Consider the following 18,843-nt stretch of genomic DNA (forward strand, 5'->3'; position numbering starts at 1 on the left):
TATGATATATACAATTATAATGAATGTCTTGAAATAAAAGAAGATATACTGCAGTAACCTCAGGATTATATCGCTACTATAAGCAGCGAGCAAAATGTGAGACAGAGATGTGTATTGTCGCCAATTCTTAATGCTTTAATGCTACTCGAAAGAGATCCAAAAAAAGCAGTTGAGGGTGAAACAGTTGAAATAAAAGTAAATGGAGTTTCCATTAACAAACTTAGATATGCGGATATTTCGGCTAAATTGAAGATCAGAGACTGGTGACCAGATAAGCGGAGTATGATGAGAGAGAATACGGTTTAACAGTAAACGTAAAGAAGATAAAATTTATGAGAATACCGAAAACCCAAAAAAAAAACAGAACCAATGTCGAACTAATGGACACATATGTATATCTTGGAACAATGATAAATTCCACAAATGATAATTTCCAGGATATCAAAATCAGAATAGAAAAGGCTAAAGGAAATTTTAACAAAATTATAACAGTGCTCTGCACAAGAACAATTTAAAGTTAGAGCTAAGATTTAGGTTGGCGAGGTGCTACGGTTTCTCGACTTTTTTTTAAGGCATGGATCTTGAATGCGACATTAATGAAAAAATTGGACTCATTCGAGTTGTGGGAGTACAGAAGAATGTTGAAAATATCGTGGACAGAACACGTCGCATAAAGAGCTTCTGAGACGGATGAATAAAGAAATGGAAATCTTAAAAACAGTCAAAACAATAAAATTAGAATATCTCGGACATTTTACTCGTGGAGAGAGATATAACTTGCTTCAACTAATTATGCAAGCAAAGGTTAAAGAAAGAAGAAGATTAGGTAGTCAAAAAATATCATGGCTGGACAGCCTGAGGGAATGATACGTATGTACATCAATTGACCTTTTCAGTGCAGCCGTCTCTAAAAACGGCTGCTCGGAAGTCGGCGAGTGTTTTATTAACTATAATTCTGCTTTTGTAAGCTGTACTTTTTTTTAATAGCACATGATGACTTAATAAATAGCAAATATAATTATTATAACACGACAGTATTATAAAAGTAGTTGTTATTATATATAATGATAACATGCCCACAATAATATTTATGAATCATACGAATATTAAAAACGGGTAGGAGATGAATCATATCTCCTATTAGTTCGTTAAATAGCAATTATATAATATTATTAACATCAATTTCTAAGAATTATTACACTGATGAACAAAATTAGAGGAAGGCAAGGAAAAAAACCAATTATATATATAACTTTATTTGACAAGGAGTGTGGGCTTTCACAATCAGTATTTTGTAAATGGACATTGTTATCGGAGTTTACAAAACTGTCTTCAGGAATTGTCTGTTTCTGATCTTTAGTTTATCCTATCATTACTAAATAATAAATACTCTCTTCTACATGTCGTTATGCAGGGAAGAGTGGAGGGAAGAAATGGTTTGGGAAGAAAGAAGAAATCTTGGCAGAGGAATATCAGAGATTGGACTAACCTTCTTAGCCTTCTCTCGGTCAGTTTTGGACATAGGTCTCCTCCAACTCCTTCCATCGATATCTATCCTGAGCAACATACTTCAAAATTTGTTCCGGCTATTCTTTGGATGTCGTCCACCCATCTTATCTGTGGTCTTCTTCTTCGTCATCTACCGTTGTAAAGTGTCCAATGTCGTATTGTGGCGTTCCAACGTTAGTCTTTTTGTCTAGCAATGTGACCTGCGAAGCTTCATTTGAGTTTATTCCAAGTTCCTAACTTCTAACTAAGTTCCGAGTTCCGAGTTCCTAACCTTAGTATATTTCACGTTGCAAAAGATGGGAAAGCGTTTATAGAAGTGATCGCAAACCTTCGTTAGAAGGCGGCAAAATAAGAAGAAGACCTTTAGTTGGCAATTTTGACAGACACTATGAGAGAGAGCGGACTTAGACATGGTCTCGTATTGTTGCCATGATGTTGATGATCTTCTCCGAGTATCTGCGGTTTATGTAGCCATAGCGTACCTCCCGGGGGCTAAGGGTTTGTCCAAATCGCGCCATTGAAATGTTCTATTCGTTTAGAGACAAATTTTGTATTTTTTGTTATTGAGCGTTTTGAGTATTTTCTTCTAAAGGCCAAGGACAAAATTTTATAGGTTTGGGATGGTCTTATGGAAGTTATTTTTGAACTGCTGTTACATGGAAGAGGTATAATAACAGTTCTCCATACTTTTATTCGACATACCCCTAATTCAGCAGCTATCACCTTCATGCTTGTTTCTCTACTGCCAAAGAACAAAGAATTGTATTTACCTTGTGAATGCGATCAGTTTTATTTAGGTGAAACATCAAAGCCATTAAATATTAGAATAAGTGAACATCAATCTTATATTAAAAATAGAGAATTTAATAGATCTCAAATATGTAAACACATATGGGAAGATAAACATAGGGTTCAACGGAAGTATAGTCCTAAAAAAAAACAGATATTAAAAAGAAAAAAAAATAAGAAGCGGCTCTAATTATGCTAAATGAGACCAATTGTGTCGTAAATTCCTCAGCAAAATGCAGTAGGATCAGGTTACTCATATTAAAAGAGGACGTTAATAAAAGAAAAACACCGCAATTAGTAAGACAGTAATATATCGAGGATACATCATTTATATTTTTTAAATAACATACACATAAAATCAGAATTTGGTGTTTATTGAGAGTAAACTAAATGTAAGACCAAATACTTACCATGTCGAGATAGTATTATGAGGTTTTTTCCTGGTTTTTTCCTCATGATTTACTATGGAATCACGAATAGGAGAATTTTACTGTCATCATGGCAAGTGGTTGTCTTTTTAACGACGAATCCACATGCTATGATTTTTTTTGACAGATATTCTAAAGTTAAAGTTGATTTCATGAAATTTAATGAACTATCTTACAATAAAGTTGTCCCAGGAACGCAACTTAGCAATATTGGCAATATTTTAAAGTCGTCTACTTTAAAATGTATAATATATGTCTGAATTGTCATTATAAATTAGTCAGATAAAATTAAATTATGAGAAGAATTTTTCACCAAGTAACAAAAAACAAAATTTGTTTAATTTACTAATGTTTGTATTTTGAGAACGATTTTCGAAGTGGAAATTAAAACGTCAGTAAACTTATTTTAACCTTCAATTGTGGCTTATTCCCATTAAAATAGTAATAACTTTAAAATGACACAAGAAAATAACTTCAGAACAATTTCAGAAAAAAATTGTATACCGTTTTGGAGCAATATTAAAAAATTCGGATTTATTTTTGTAACTTTAATACCACATAACTATCTAGGTGCACTTTTGTATATGGGTATGTTAGGCCAAATCGTATTATTTTTATCCCTAAAAATCCTAAAAATCGTGGTGTAATTTATGACCAATATTTTTCTAACACTTGGCACCTTGGAAATAGAAATATGCCCTTTTTTATAACAATAGCTTAGTTAATTAAATACAGCATTGTCTAGTCTAAAAATACATGAATATAGACGATTGATTCTTCAACAATTTGCATTTAAGTTTAAATTAAATATATAATTTTACATTTTGTGTTTGAGTTATGGACAGCCGTGGTAGCAGAATGTTTTGAGCGTTAATCTTCAACCAAAAATTTAGGATTGCTACTTGCCCGAGGCTCCGCAGTACTTCGAATATAATAAGCTGTAGTTTGCAAAAATATTTAATTATTCTTAAATAGTAACCAGACATTTACATACAATTTTTTTTAAAATACATATTACTCAAAAACAGAAATAAGTTCCAACCGGTAATGAGAGCGTATTCCAGTTAATTGTAATGTAATAAATAAATTATAGAAACAATGCCAACCTAACCTCGTTATATTTGTCATCGGGTAAACTTGCTCTTGTATTTGTAGTTAACATCTTTAATTGTCTTCTGATATCAGGATCATTTATTTGGGTCCAATCGAAAACAGCTGCTCTTTTCCATACCAGTTTATCGAATTTAGCTTTGAGCGTTTGTTCTTCAATCATTTTTCTTTTTTGTAGATCCGTCATATTTGTAGCATAGTGCCACTGGGCCAAGTTGACACGAAAACATACTTCTGATCCTTCGATATCGTAGTCTTTTAAAAAATCCGTTGCTTCTGGAACGTTGGTATTTTTTCCCTGAAAATAAAATGATGTAGATATAATTGACAAATTTTAAAAATTGAAGTGCATTATCAAAACAGACTTTAATGCCTTACTGGGGTTGAAACAAATACATACCAACAACCCTATGTTACAGACTATAAAAAACGAACTAGAAACATTCCGATCATTAGGAAAGCAAGCTCTTGCACCGATCTAAAGAACTTGGATAAAATTTATTGTACTAATACATGAAAAAATCAGAGCAGTCTGCCCAAAAATTAATGCTGTCTAAGATTGGCCATACTGTCTTAATACACAAATACTTAACAACAAAAAAACTACTACCAACTTGCTCCAGCTGCTCTGATCTACTGACCGTTAAACATATCTTGCTTGATTGTCCGCAATCCTGAAAGAAAGAAGATCTCACGAAATCACAGATGATGATCTCACAGTTCTCACCAAAAAAATCTCAACAGTGTTAACCTATTTAAAAGACATGAAGTTATATAATTCTATTTAATGAAATATTTCTTGTGTTTTTTATATCCACTATTAACCATGCGCGGTTGATGTGGTTTTGTATTTAAATAAAAAAAGTTTAAAAATATTACTCAATTGTATGATTATGTCTTTTCGGTTATGAATATATTTAACAGAAACTAAGAACACTCCTTACAAAGGCACAAAAACATCATCCATCATGTAAAGGCACAAAACATTGCAGTAGAGAGAACAATATTACAGCAGTATCAAGGGAGAAGAGAACTTATTGACATAGATGATCAACTAAATAAACAAGTTGCTAATTTAAAAATCTATTTGCAGACGCAGGTTGAGGCATCTACTTTACATCGCGCAATTTGAGCAGTAGATGTCACAGAGCCGCTTAAACTGAAGGAACAAGAAATGCGCATAAACCACCTGTCTAAGCAAGAAAAAATGCTCACTTGAACGAGTAAACCTCTGCATGGGAGGCATCTTAATAAGATGAGTCAAGAATATGTCGACAAAACAGCGTCGAACTAATGGTTGGCACCGAGAAGAATGCTTCCCAAGACAGAGGGTTCCTCATTTTCCATTCAGTCAGGATTTGGTTACTAATGGGGACTGGGGAACTAAACATTACCTGAAATATATTGTTAAAGACCCTTAGATTAAAAACGATAAGTACCGACATTTATTTCAATCCCAAGAATTCATCCAACATCTTACCGGGGTCTGACAAGCGTTTGTTTTGTCGGAACTGATAAAAAAAAAACGCTATGACTTAGTAGGAAAGATTATTCAGTACAAGAACTAGTTAGAAAACTGGAACTTCTTCAAACTGACCATATCCCTTATTATCAATATATCTCTGACATAATGCTTGAAGATGACAACTACAAGCTGTACTGGGACCGCACTGTGGTCACAGACCAAACAGTAGCACATAATAGACTGATTCTTATACTAAAAATTACACACTAGACGATAAATGTAGAAGATGTCACCAATTTCCGTAAACAATGTAGATGGAATATGAACGCCTGGCTAGTGCAGAGTATACAGATAGGCACAATATAGCAGCTTCAAAAGTCCACCAATAAATCATTATTCTGCCATTTATTATGTCACCCACAAAAGTCATACTATCTTCCTTTACACACAACCTACATAAACTCAATATATGCATAGAAATACTCTCAACCATCGAACAAGAGGTAAATACCATGTAACTTAATCCGAAAATTCGTTAACCTACCTCAATAAAAAAGAAACCTCCCATTTACTTGGTACCCACCCATAAAAAGGAGCGTAAACCAGGGAAACCTAAGACGACGATTATTTTTATATTGTGAGGTCGATTTCCGAAATGGTAATCGAAACATCAAAATTAAACTTATGAAATTGTGGCTTATTTCTAAGAAAAATAGTAAACTAAAATTTTGTTTGTTTGCAATAAGTTGGTAGCGTCTTCAATGCCATCACGTTCCTTAAACTCGCGTTAAATAAAATACACTTAAATTGTTTTCATCAATTAATGTTAAATGCCACAACGTGAACTCATCACGAAATCATTTTGTCCTTTACAAATTAATTTGCTTTTACAATGTCAAAAATTAAGCACCTAACATCTTAGAATATACAGTTAAAGGTGCAGTTTCGCTTTTACGGTATTTAGGTATAAACAATGAGGGACAATTTGACCCATAATCGGTGAATCGTATCGAAATGGAGGAAGAGTCATCAGTGAAAACTTTTTTAGGCATGTCACTTAGAACAAGCAAATGGTAATAAATCCAAATAAATCAGTACCTATATGGAATTATTGCGAATATGGCGTAATTTTAATAGAGTAAATTTTTTAATGAGGTGTTTATTTAAATATTATATTGAATGCAATATAATTAACTTTAAATTACGGTGGTCTGCAAAATAAAATGTTCTTATTGTTTTCATGCAGGATAACGTTATGTTTGGTGCTTGAAACGCAGAATTTACCATGGAAGTAAATACAGCACATACATTTTTTATATAATGTTTATTTAATAAAAAAACAATATTATTTAAGTAACAACAACTATAAAAAACGTTTTACAGTTTAAGTTTTACAGTAAAAAATACTATTTTTTCAGACACAGGTCAAGAAAGTTGTAATGATAAAATCCAAGTTATTTTGTAATTTTCTTTCATCGCTTCAATTGAAGAAATCGACCAACAAAAACTGACAAGCAGTGATGCTGACCATTTCCTATTGAACCGTCTTTCAATGTACAATATATCCTGGTGAATCTAAGTGCTAATATAAAAACTGAAATTTGTGTAAAATATTGCATCCTAAGATTCGTAAGCAAAAAGAAGTTCTTGAATGATTCGCGTCACTGATTCGGGGAAATTTAGTTTTAAGATACTGAACGCCTTTACCATTTTTGTTCATAACTTTTACGAAATTTTTCATGAGCGCCAACTTTATGTGAAGTGATGGCAGGAAAATTTTACGTAATGTTTATCTCCAAAAGGAAACTGAATTCCTGTAGTTGGCTGTATATCACGAATCACAAAAAAATTTTATTTAAAAAAATTCCTTTATAAATAGTATACTAATATAAAAACGTTTCTATAATAACAAATGAGTAGCTAAGCGCGGAACAGGCGTACGTATTTAATGCTGTTTTTTTACCATTAAGATATGACTGATTTAGTATTCCCTTCCTCTTCGTACTGTGGCAACCGTAGCTAAATGGCTATGTCACTGGTTTAACAAGCTGAAAAGCCCGGGTTCGAATCCTATCACCGACAAATTTTTCTATTTCTAATTTGACTGAGCTGCCACCGTGCTTCGGAGGGCACGTAAAGTCGTCGGTCTTGGCTATAAAAGTAGTCGTTAAGTCATGTTAGGGGCGCTTGCGCGACATGGAATCCCCAAGACTGGACATTAGCTAGAAGATTACACGAACTTAGTTGCTTATTGTTCGTACGAACTTGAAGTTAGTTAGGTTTTCATTTGTTTATGGTCAATTTTTCGCAGATGCTTTACTCTGAGATACTTCTACATATCATTTTCACCCATTGCCAAAACATCGAGGCATCTTGCATATCGGAACCTCCGGGCTAAACCTTCTGACTATATTTAGAACACGGCACTTGTCTAATTCAAAATGCATACTGATATAATTTGAGAAAGTAAAATATGGAAATTTCATTTCAACAGAAAAAACGCAGTAAAGTATCGATTATCCGAACGTCGATCAACCTAACAACCGCTTATCCGAACTTACGACTTGTCGCGTAAACACTCGATTAAAACTGCCTAAATGTAAGCGTCTTCTCCTCTCTATGAACGATAGTACAAAATTAATAAACGGTTAGAGGAAGGTGAATCTGCAACCAAGTTATCCAATAAATACTAAGTTCGTAAGTCTACCATTAGGGATATAAAAAAAGACAAGTATAAGTAACTTAATCTCCCTTTGATTCTTCTTATGGATCCACAAGTCGCAAAATGATATAACAATGGTTTAGATGAAGTTGTATATAAGTTGTTTACTCAACATCTGATTCTATGTTAAAAAGCAGTTCAATTTAACTAAAAACTTGTAGGAGTGTCAAATTTTCAAGCAAGCACAAGCTGGTTAAAACGATTTAAGCCGAGACATGGCATTCGTATGTCTAAATACAAAAACAAAATCTGTCTGCTTCGTTTAAAATCAAACTAGGGTAGTATCTGAATGAAGAAAATTACGCCCTCGAGAACGTTTACGATGCAGACGAAACTGGGCTCAATTGGAAAGCTTTGCTACGAAAAACTGCATTCCGTCGTGAATTAGCAGCACCTAGATCTAAAATAAGCAAGGATAATATTATCATTGTCTTAGTTTTTATTAATGCTACTGACAGTTGTAGATTGCCCATGTTTGTCATTGGTAAAAGCAAGAAACGATGTGATGCCTATCGTTTACACTATGCAAAAGTGTGTTTAGATAGATAGTACAATTTTCATGGAATAGTTTATTGAAATTTATGTACTCTTTGTTAACGCCCATCAGATAAAAAGTAGTTAAGTAGAGAAAACAATATTGCTTCTTTATAACACCCCAACTCATCCATCCTGTGACATCTTAAATGAAAAGATGATTTTATAAATGCCATGTTTCTTTCACCTAACGTGATTTCATTGTGACAGCCCATGAATCGAGGCATTATTGAGAATTTTAAACGGCATGATAGAAAATAATTGTCACGTACCTACGTTATTTTGTAAAAAAGATGGATACGAAGAAAACTTAATAGAAGAAATCATAAAAAGATTGATTCGAAAGACGCTTTCTCTATGATCGGAGCAGCGTGGAACAATGTAAAAGAGCAGAACTTGAAAAAAGCGTGAAAGTTTTGCGTTTAGTAGAAAATCCTGAAAGTAAACAGTTAAATGAAAAACAGGAAGATATGTCTGAAATGATAAATATATTAACAAAACTAAATTGTGTCGAATGTGCTGAAGAAGTTCAACAATTTATGGATTTCAACGATGATTATGCCGGCTATCAAATTATGCAAGACATCGAAATTTTAGTTGGCTAATAAAATTAACATCATCGATAGCACTTCATATCTGAAAGTTCAGATAATGAAGATAAAAACATAGTGGGAGCTTCAGGAGTGTTTACTTGCTTAGATACTGCCCTGCGTTGGTTTGAAACACAAGCTGTGAGCGACTATTATCAAGTATCTGTCGAAAAATAAAGTTTTGTTGACACTTTTCTGTTTAATTCGGGACTTTTTTGTTTAATTCCTATTTGTTATTAAAGATGTAAATATGGATTCCATTTACTTGTGGCTAAAAATGTATGGCTATATCAATACGGTTCAACAGTTCGAATAATCGACGTTCTACTGTATATACATTATGTTTTGCAGTATTGCAGTTGATCAAGTGGTATTAACACAAGAATATGAGAACTTAGAATATATCACCGTAAACTATTTAAAGAATACAAAGAGAGGACCTGAAAGTAAATATAAATAAAACTGGATATATAAGTGTCTTCTTCTTGTAGTGCCTATCCGTTTTGGACGTTAGCTATCATCATGATAATTTGTATTTTGCAAACTGCTGCTCTGAAAAAACTTGTGGTTGTTGTGCTGAACCACGTACGTAGATTTTTTAGCCAGGAAATCCTTCGCCTTCCTGTTCCTCGTTTTCCTTCTACTTTTCCTTGAAGAATTAATTGCAGCAAACCATACCTTTCGCTTATATACATATATACATGTTTAGGAGGAAGAACAGAAGATCTGATACGTAATGATGGAGAACATACAATATAACCAAACGTAAAAATATTTGGGCATGACGCTGATAGATGATGGGATCCTAGATAAAACAATAATACAGAAATACGCAACAAAGAAAAGCCACAAAAATGGGTTCTGTGGGGCAAAAATATTTTCAAAGAAAACAATAAAACGATATATCAAGCAAATATACCAAGTTTTGTCACATATTAGTTTGGTCACTAAAAATCAAAACAGAAAAACATTTTCTGGCCTCGAAAATTGATTTCTGGATGTCAGGTAGAAGATCACGAAGAGAAAGAGTTACCAATGAGGATATCAACAGATCTACGAGCATTGAAAATACAATGATTGATCACACAGAATACAAACAAATGAAGTGAAGGCATTCCTTCTTATGTTATTAGCCTTCTATCGTCCAATTTTAGACATATGCCTCTACCAACTCTTTTCATCGATCTCTATCCTGAGCAACTTACTTTTAATTTGTTCCGGCTATTCCTTTTATGTCGTCTACTCATTTCGTCCGTGGTCTTCCCCAAGGACTACAATGTTGCATTGTGGCGTTCGAACGTTGGTCTTTTTGTCTAGAAGTAGGACCTGCGAAGCCCCATTTGAGTTTGGCAATTTTTGTTGTGATATCCTTAACTTTTGCTTTTGATCTTACTCAGTCGTTCCTCTTTTTATCTGACAGTCGTATACCTAACATTGCTTTTTCCATCTCCCTTTGTGTTGGGGCTAGTTAATTCATATTTGCATTGGTTAGGGTCCAGGTTTGATATCCATATGTCATGATAGGAAGATTGCACTAGTTGAACACTTTGCTCCTCAAGTATTGAGGTATTTTGCGGTTTTTAAGTATCAAAATGAGTTTTCTAAATCTTGCCCATGCAAGTCTTAGTCTTCTAGTGATTTCTGCACTTTGGTTCTCTTTGTCAAGTGTCAGAATTTGGCCTAGGTAGACATATTTCTGGAGTTGTTCTATCTCACTACCATTTATACGTCTGGAGTCGTCTGTGTTTGTCATTGTTGTTGTTTTTGCCATATATATTTTAAGGCCTACTTATCGGGAGCTGTCTGCGAGTTCCTTCATCATAATTTGTAATTCCTCGAATGTGCTCGCTATAGTCACGGTATCGTCAGCGAATTTGAGGTGGTTTAACTTATTGCCATTAACGTTGATGCCATATGTTAACCAATTTGTATTTTTGAAGACGTGTTCTAGGAATAGATTAACAATTTTTGGAAATATTACGTCGCCTTTTATAACTCTTTTGGCGACGGAATTTGTATTTTCGTCTTGTTGTAATATAGTAGTTGCATTTTCACATATACTATGTATTAGTTGCCTATATCTCGAATCCATTCTACAATTATTTGTAGCTTGTTCTATAGCCCACATCTTGATACGATCAAATGCCTTTTCATAGTCTGCGAAGGCAAGAAATACGGGTAGTTGGTACTCATTTGCCTTCTCTATCAGTATTATCATTGCCAGCAGATGGTCTGATGTACTATATTCTTCGCGAAAGCCAGCCTGTTCAATCAGTTGGTAACTGTCTATTTTGTAAGTGTAAGTTTGTACAAAAGTAAAGGCAATTAACAAAGTCAAATTATCAAACCTTATCCACTTATTGTACGCAAGAGAGATACTTCTAGAAATAATCAAAACGATCAAAAATATCTACCAGAAGAACTCACTAACACAATTAAAGCTGGGTATAAGATAAGATAAGGGGATTCCCTGAGTCGTCTATTGTTCTACTTGATTATGGATGAAATAATAAAACAAGTAAGGATACTACATGAGAGAAAAATAGCTTAAGATAATCTGCTATGCAAACGACACAATGCAAATCGCTTAAAGTGAAGATTATTTTCATGCTGCACCAATTTAATATAACCGACAGAAAATTTCACATGACCATGTTCCCAAAGGACAAAATGCATGGTTATAATACACTGATTTGTAGATTATTATTCACTATTATATATTTAAATATCGTCACACACTATTCCCGTGTTCGACCAATAGGTTTTAACGGGTAATGAATCAATGTTTTTTTGGTTTCTCAGTGAAAAAGTGTAAAATTATTATGTAACTTTATAAAAATGGTACTAATTATAATTATTTTTTGTAAAGTCAAGGCAATCAACATTACTATTATTATAACAGCAAATCTAGTAAGATGTAAGTTCTAGCAGGAAGGTCAAATAGCAGAAAAAGTGATGGAGATAAATATCTAGGCATCACATTATCTAGCTACGGAAAGCTCGAAACTGAAGAGGAAGATCAAGTAAATAGAGCAAACAAAGCCGCAGGTTGCCTGAATGAAACAATATGGACAAACGAAAATATAGGGAAAGAAATGAAAGTCAGAATTTATCAAACCATTACACAAAAAATTGGAGAAAAGAGAAAACTTAGAAAGACATGGCAAAACAATCGAACACCGACCAATAAAGCTGCCTTTAACAAAGCAGCAAAAGACCTAAAAAATGCTAAGTGATCTAAAAAATACATTAACTGCAAAATATATTACAGGTTTATCGCCATTAGAAGCCACAGATTACACCCACCCTTTGGAAAGCTACCAGAAAATTGTTACGACCACAACAACATATACCACACTATCAAAACGAGTAACGGACATTGGGCACGCACTGATGACGAAAAGGCAAATATATTTTTCGAACACTTGGAAACTATCTTTACTCCAAATCCCTGTAAGGTACAACCAGAGGAAGAGAAAAATATTAATAGATATTTGGACTGCCCATACCAGATGTCTCTGCCTATTAAACCTTTTCGAAAAATTAAAATTATTGACACAAATCTTAATACTAATAAAAAGAAAGCTCCTGGTTATAAACTGATTACTGGATTCGTCTTATGTCAATTACCACAAAATGCGATCCTCTAATTAACACTTAAGTTATTTTAATCTATAAAATAGGTAAACCTTTAGAATCCGTAACTTCATATGGACCCATTAGTTTATTACCAATTCTTGCTAAAATTGTTAAGAAACTAACAATAAAGAAATTGAGTTTTTTCCTTGAAGAAAACTAATTAGTTCCTGACTACCAATTTGGTATCCAAGCTTTTGATAAAGTGTGGCATACGGGCTTGCTGTATAAAATTAAACAACAACTATCATCTGAATACTATAGGATATTCAAATCCTACATAACACACAGATATTTCCAGATAAAATACGGTTCAACAGTAACAGCATTGAGATCTATAAATTCTGTCGTACCACAAGGTAGTGTGCTTGGTTCACTCTTATATCTATTATACATGGCTGATCTACTCAAATCTGATCAGTGTTTCTTAAAAATATTTGCTGATGACACCGTCATCCTCTCGTCTCAAACAAATTCAATCGAAGCATCTAGAAGGTTACAAGTCCACTTAAACACCATTCAGATGTGGTTAAGAAAATGGCGAATTAAGGTTAAAGAAAGTAAATCAAACCATGTTACTTTTACAACTAAACAGCTGACATGTCCATCTGTACAACTAAACAATCAAGATATGGCATATAGGCATTTAAAGCCGTTAGAAATGCACACAAATTCTAGTGCCATAAACCTACTGGATAACAGCAGAGAAGTGAGAAAACTTAACATTGACACAAACCCTTGGACTTACCAGATAGATTTTCATAAGTAAATTGTTTAGAATATAAATTTTTTTTTTTAAAATAATTTTAGTTAAATTTAATAAGGAAGGTATTCTTTGCTGATATTAATTTTTGTGTTTGAATTATCAAATTTGATTATTGTCCAAAGAGGACAGATTGCAAATCTTTACTTTGAAAATTAAAAAAAATAATAAAAAAAAGAATTTCCCAAACAGACTAACAATGATATACATGCGGAAAGACACAGTGGAGATAAAATCCCTTAGAAAAATTGAGAGTAAGACAGTGTGAGCCAGAGCTAGAAGTCCAAATACAAGATGGAGCTGCAAAATGGATAAAATCAAGGACTAAAAAAATAAGAAAAAAGTAAAATGAAAGGATCATATAAGCCGAATGACAATAAATAGAGTAATAAAAACACTAAAGGCATATTCAAAAACAGACAGCCATGTTTACATATAACTTTATCTTCCTAACTATGTTAAAATTTAGCGCTTTTATAAAACTGTTATTACCGAACAAAAAACAAAAATGGAAAATAATTGGAGTGTGGAATAATACTATCGAATTTCAATAAAGATATCTTACCAAAAGAAAGGGCACATCTTCACTGTAACTATAAAATATCCCGTAACCGACCACTAAAATTGCCACCTTAAATGCACCATTCATTGTTGAAGCCTCATATCTAACACAACATACAACAAATACTGTCGTTATTAAAATGTATTATTATGATCACATAGCGATGCCAGCAAAATTACGGCCTAGCAAAAATAAGACACAACTAAATTGTCTTGACTTTGAGGAAGTAGCGTGACAAATGACTCTTCAGGTATACCCCACGGAGCGTAACGCGGTGTCGTTAAGAATATACACTTATCCATACACGTTAATGTCGAGAATTCTTTCCACCAGGATTGTTACGCACGTGCCCACTCTCTACTAGAATAATTTCACCAAATGACCTATAAATACTGATTTGTTTTGTTTAAGAGAGTAAATGTGAAGACGAACAATGAAACTAAGCGGTTATGCAAATTGCTAACAATGATTTGGAGGGTAAATCCGAGAATATGTATGATTAATTTGTAATTAAGGTCATATTATTAAACTCTGTACTTGAACGGAATGTAAATTACATATTAGATGAATGCAGAATTTATTAATGAAAGAGAAATTAATTAAAAATTGTTTTTTAGTTCGATGAAGTCAAAAGTGAAATCGTATAATTATGACATGTATATCGTATCCACCAAAGAATTGAATACATTCATTTTTAGATCTAGAAAAATATTCATAATGGTAATATTTAGAATATTTACATCTATCTCTGTAAGGAATGGATGATATACCCAGATATTTTGAGGTGATATTTTAGATACCAGTAACTTGTAAGGCGATCATCAAGAAAAAAGAAATATTTATGGAACTGTTATAAACGCATATGATAGGAGCACCAGACACACGTAATTTTGTTTTAAAAATATTTTGATTTAATATTAGAGGATACGACCCTGACTAATAATTCATAACCAATGCTTTTTACATGCTATTCTTTTGTTTTGGTTTTTTTACTTTTCAGTAAATAAAAATCAGCTTTTAGTCCATGTTGTGAGACCGCCCGGCTAAAAAAAATGTTTCTTCTTCAAAAATGTCTCGTTTAAATAAATCTGAAGGGTGCCAACGGAAATTTTTGGACAGAAATTGTTTAAACATTGTATTCGTGCGACAGAGACGCGCCATATAGTGAGGCGCGTCTGCTTAAAAATCGGGTGGACGTCCATAAGTAACAATAGAAAAACAACGTTTTCGATTTTAAAACAAGACAAAGCGTATTTAAAATAAGCTCAGATTACTCTTCAAAATCTTGAAACTGAATGTTTAAACTTCAATTTAGGCACTTGGCAATCTCAAAAATAATAATTTACATACAAGTTTTTAAGCCTTGAAAATGCGTATTTTCGCATTTTTGCAAAACTCTGTCAACTTTAGAGAAAGATGAAAATAGACCTACTCTGTTTAGAATGACGCAAGAAATCTAAAAAAATATTTTCCGAAGCCAAAAAAGATGATTTTTGGAATTTTGTTTAAAAAAACTGTTTAAACAATTTCTGCCTAGGAATTTAGAATGGAATCCTTTAGATTTATTTAAAGGGGACATTGTTGAACAAGAATCCGCAAAGAAACCGAATCAGAAACTCAGAAACATTTTTCCTACAGCAGCGGTAAATTTATATATATATATATATATATATATATATATATATATATATATATATATATATATATATATATATATATATATATATATACAGTTGTGGTAAATACTATTTAAATGGGAATAAGTTGCAATTAAAGCATAAAGTAAGTTTATTGAGTAAGTTTATTATTAATTTTGTTTTTTTGTTACTTTTTTGAAAAATTCTTTTAATAATTTAATTTTATCTGATACATTTATATTAATAATTTAGACATACATTATACATTTTAAAGTAGACGATTTTAAAATAATATTGCCAATATTGTTGAGTTGCGCTCCTGGGACGACTTTACTTGTAAAATAGTTCATTCGATTACATGAAATCAACTTTAACTTGAGAATATCCGTCAGAAAAAAATGATAGCATGTAATTCGTCTTTAAACAAAACCACATGCCATAATGACAGTAAAATTCTCCTGTTAGTATCTCCATAGTAAATTATGAGGGAAAAACCGGGAAAAAAAACCTCATAATACTATCCCGACATGGTAAGTATTTGGTCGTACATTTAGTTTACCTTCAATAAACACCAAATTCTGATTTTATATGTTTGTTATTTAAAAAACATAAATGATGTATCCTCAATATGTAACTGACTTACGAATACTGGTATTTTCCTTTTAATAACTTCCTCTTTTAATATGGATAACCAGATCCTACTACATTTTGCCGAGGAATTTGCGACACAATTGGTCTCATTTATCATAATTAGAGCCGCTTCTTTGATTTTTCTCTTTTTACCATCCGTTTCTTTTAGGACTATACTTGAATCATTCCATTGAACCCTATGTTCATTATCCCATGCGTGTTTACATATTTGAGATCTATCAAATTCTCTATTTTTAATATAAGATTGATGTTCACTTATTCTAACATTTAATGGCCCTGATGTTTCACCTACATAAAACTGATCGCATTCACAAGGTATTTTATAAATACAATTCTTTGTCCTTTCTTGTTTATTGCTAGGTTTGGTTTTAGACAAAATAGATCTCAATGTGTTTGTTGTTTTGAATGTTGTTGAAATGTTGAATTTATTTCCTACCCTTTTAAGTTTTTCTTTTAATGCCTTTATGTATGGTATTGTTATCTTCCTCGTATTATTCCTTGTGTATGCTGTAGGATCTCGTTCTAAGTTGTTCTGTTCTATTCGGTCGATTTTTGAAAATTCCTTATTTATAAACGATAAAGGATAATCATTTTTTAATAAAACAAATGTTTTTCCTCCAAGAACGAATTTTCGTTAGAACAAGCAATTTTGGCTCTATCATATAAGGATTTAATGATTCCCTGTTTAATATTAATATTGTGATTTGATTTGAAATTTAAATATCTGTTGGTGTGTGTTGGTTTTCTATACACCTGAGTCTCATATCCAGTATCGTTCTTAAATATTAAAACATTCAGGAAAAGTATTGTATTATTATATTCCTTTTCCATGGTAAATGTTATTGTCTCTTCTTTATCGTTTATATCATTCAAGAATGTGTCCAACAACTCTGATCCATAACGCCATATTGAGAATACATCATCTAGTACCATCTGAGTAAAATCTGAGTTTCATTATAAAATAAACCCTAAAACTCCGAGATTAATTATTATAAGTATAACATCGTATTATATGTTTGGCTATTCCACATATTAATATGTTATAAAATATTAAAGGAAATAGCAGGGAATCACAGATGGCGTGAAGGTAAACCAGAAGAACAAACGTTTGTTGGCATATTACATCCCCCGTTAATTTTAGTTTTAGTTGGATTATATTTAACATATCAAAACAGTACAAATAGTTAGATATTTTATTTTGAGAACTGTATTTTAATAATACATTTTAATCGGAGATTTGAAACGAAACAAACTAGAATTGTTTCCCTACCACGCAAAATATAGTCTTTAAACAATTTTGTATTTATATGTTTTTTCTTTTTATACTACTTTTCTTTTTACTTTTTATAAATACAATTTAATAGAAGTATATAAATTGTCTATCTAACAAAACGCATGCATAAGTAAAATATCCAAGGGAAGTCTTCAACCCATCGAAATCTTGCCTATTATTGTCAACCCCATTTCGAACTTTCAATCACTTGAAGAAGTCTGAAAGTCATTCGGATGTTACTTGAGTTGTTAATATTTCAAAGTATGAGTTGGATATAACGATAACGTCCCTCGTATAGGTCTGTGAAACGTGATGTATCAGTCACAAACATCTTTGTAATGGATCCCTTATATGGTGACTTTCGCTGACGATGCTGTCTCATTATTTCTTCTCCGTCAATTTTCATTTCCACCTTTTCCAGAACGAGAGTATTCGAATATTCACGTGTATGTCAAAGAAACAATTAGATTTTTTACTTTTTTGCGTCTTCTTTTGTTCTGAATTTTTCGCTTCATTTGAATACACGAGGTGGGTTTATAAAGTTCCGAATACGTTAAACAGATCGATATTTTTATACAAGTAAATAACAATCAAAGCAAATGAAAAATATAGTAAAGATTTGATTTCACGCACAAAGCGTCTATGTATCTGTTGATACGTATTTCGACTTAATAAGTCTCATCAGAACAGTAATTCATAGCCGTTCTCAACGTGAAAAATAAATCTTTTCTGTCTTATTAGAAGCAACAATAAAATGGCTTCGTTATGGACGCAATAGCGACATCTGATAGAAAAATCGGTAAGATAGTTTCGAAACAAATTCAGATTTCTGCTTTAATCTGAACCTTCTAAAATTGCAAAGTATAACAGACGCTGATAAAGATGTTAATAGAGACATGGGGAATCTAAAATTTGCATTCCACGACATGTCTATCAACTAAGCAGAAATCCTTAACGAATTTGTTTCTTGTACTCATACAGAGTAGATCCGAATAAAATGAAAAAGACAGCAAAGATTTGATTTCACGCACAAAGCGTCTATGTATCTGTTGATACGTATTTGATAAGACTTATTAAGTCGAAATACGTATCAACAGATACATAGACGCTTTGTGCGTGAAATCAAATCTTTGCTGTCTTTTTCATTTTATTCGGATCTACTCTGTATGAGTAC

General features: G+C 32.5%; 1 protein-coding gene across 1 annotated transcript in view; it reads right to left on the minus strand.

The window, feature by feature from the left end:
• LOC140433502 (angiotensin-converting enzyme-like) overlaps positions 1-14,433 on the minus strand; it is a 54,877-nt gene extending 40,444 nt beyond the window's left edge. The window contains exons 1-2 of the mRNA XM_072521491.1: positions 14,112-14,433; positions 3,838-4,134 (exon numbers count right to left, since the gene is read on the minus strand). Coding sequence (XP_072377592.1) covers positions 3,838-4,134; positions 14,112-14,195 — 381 coding nt within the window. The 5' untranslated portion in view covers positions 14,196-14,433. The remainder of the gene's footprint in view (positions 1-3,837; positions 4,135-14,111) is intronic.
• Between the last annotated feature and the right edge of the window lie 4,410 nt (positions 14,434-18,843).

The sequence above is a fragment of the Diabrotica undecimpunctata genome, chromosome 2, assembly GCF_040954645.1.
Source record: "Diabrotica undecimpunctata isolate CICGRU chromosome 2, icDiaUnde3, whole genome shotgun sequence".
In the NCBI taxonomy this organism is placed as follows: Eukaryota; Metazoa; Arthropoda; class Insecta; order Coleoptera; family Chrysomelidae; genus Diabrotica; species Diabrotica undecimpunctata.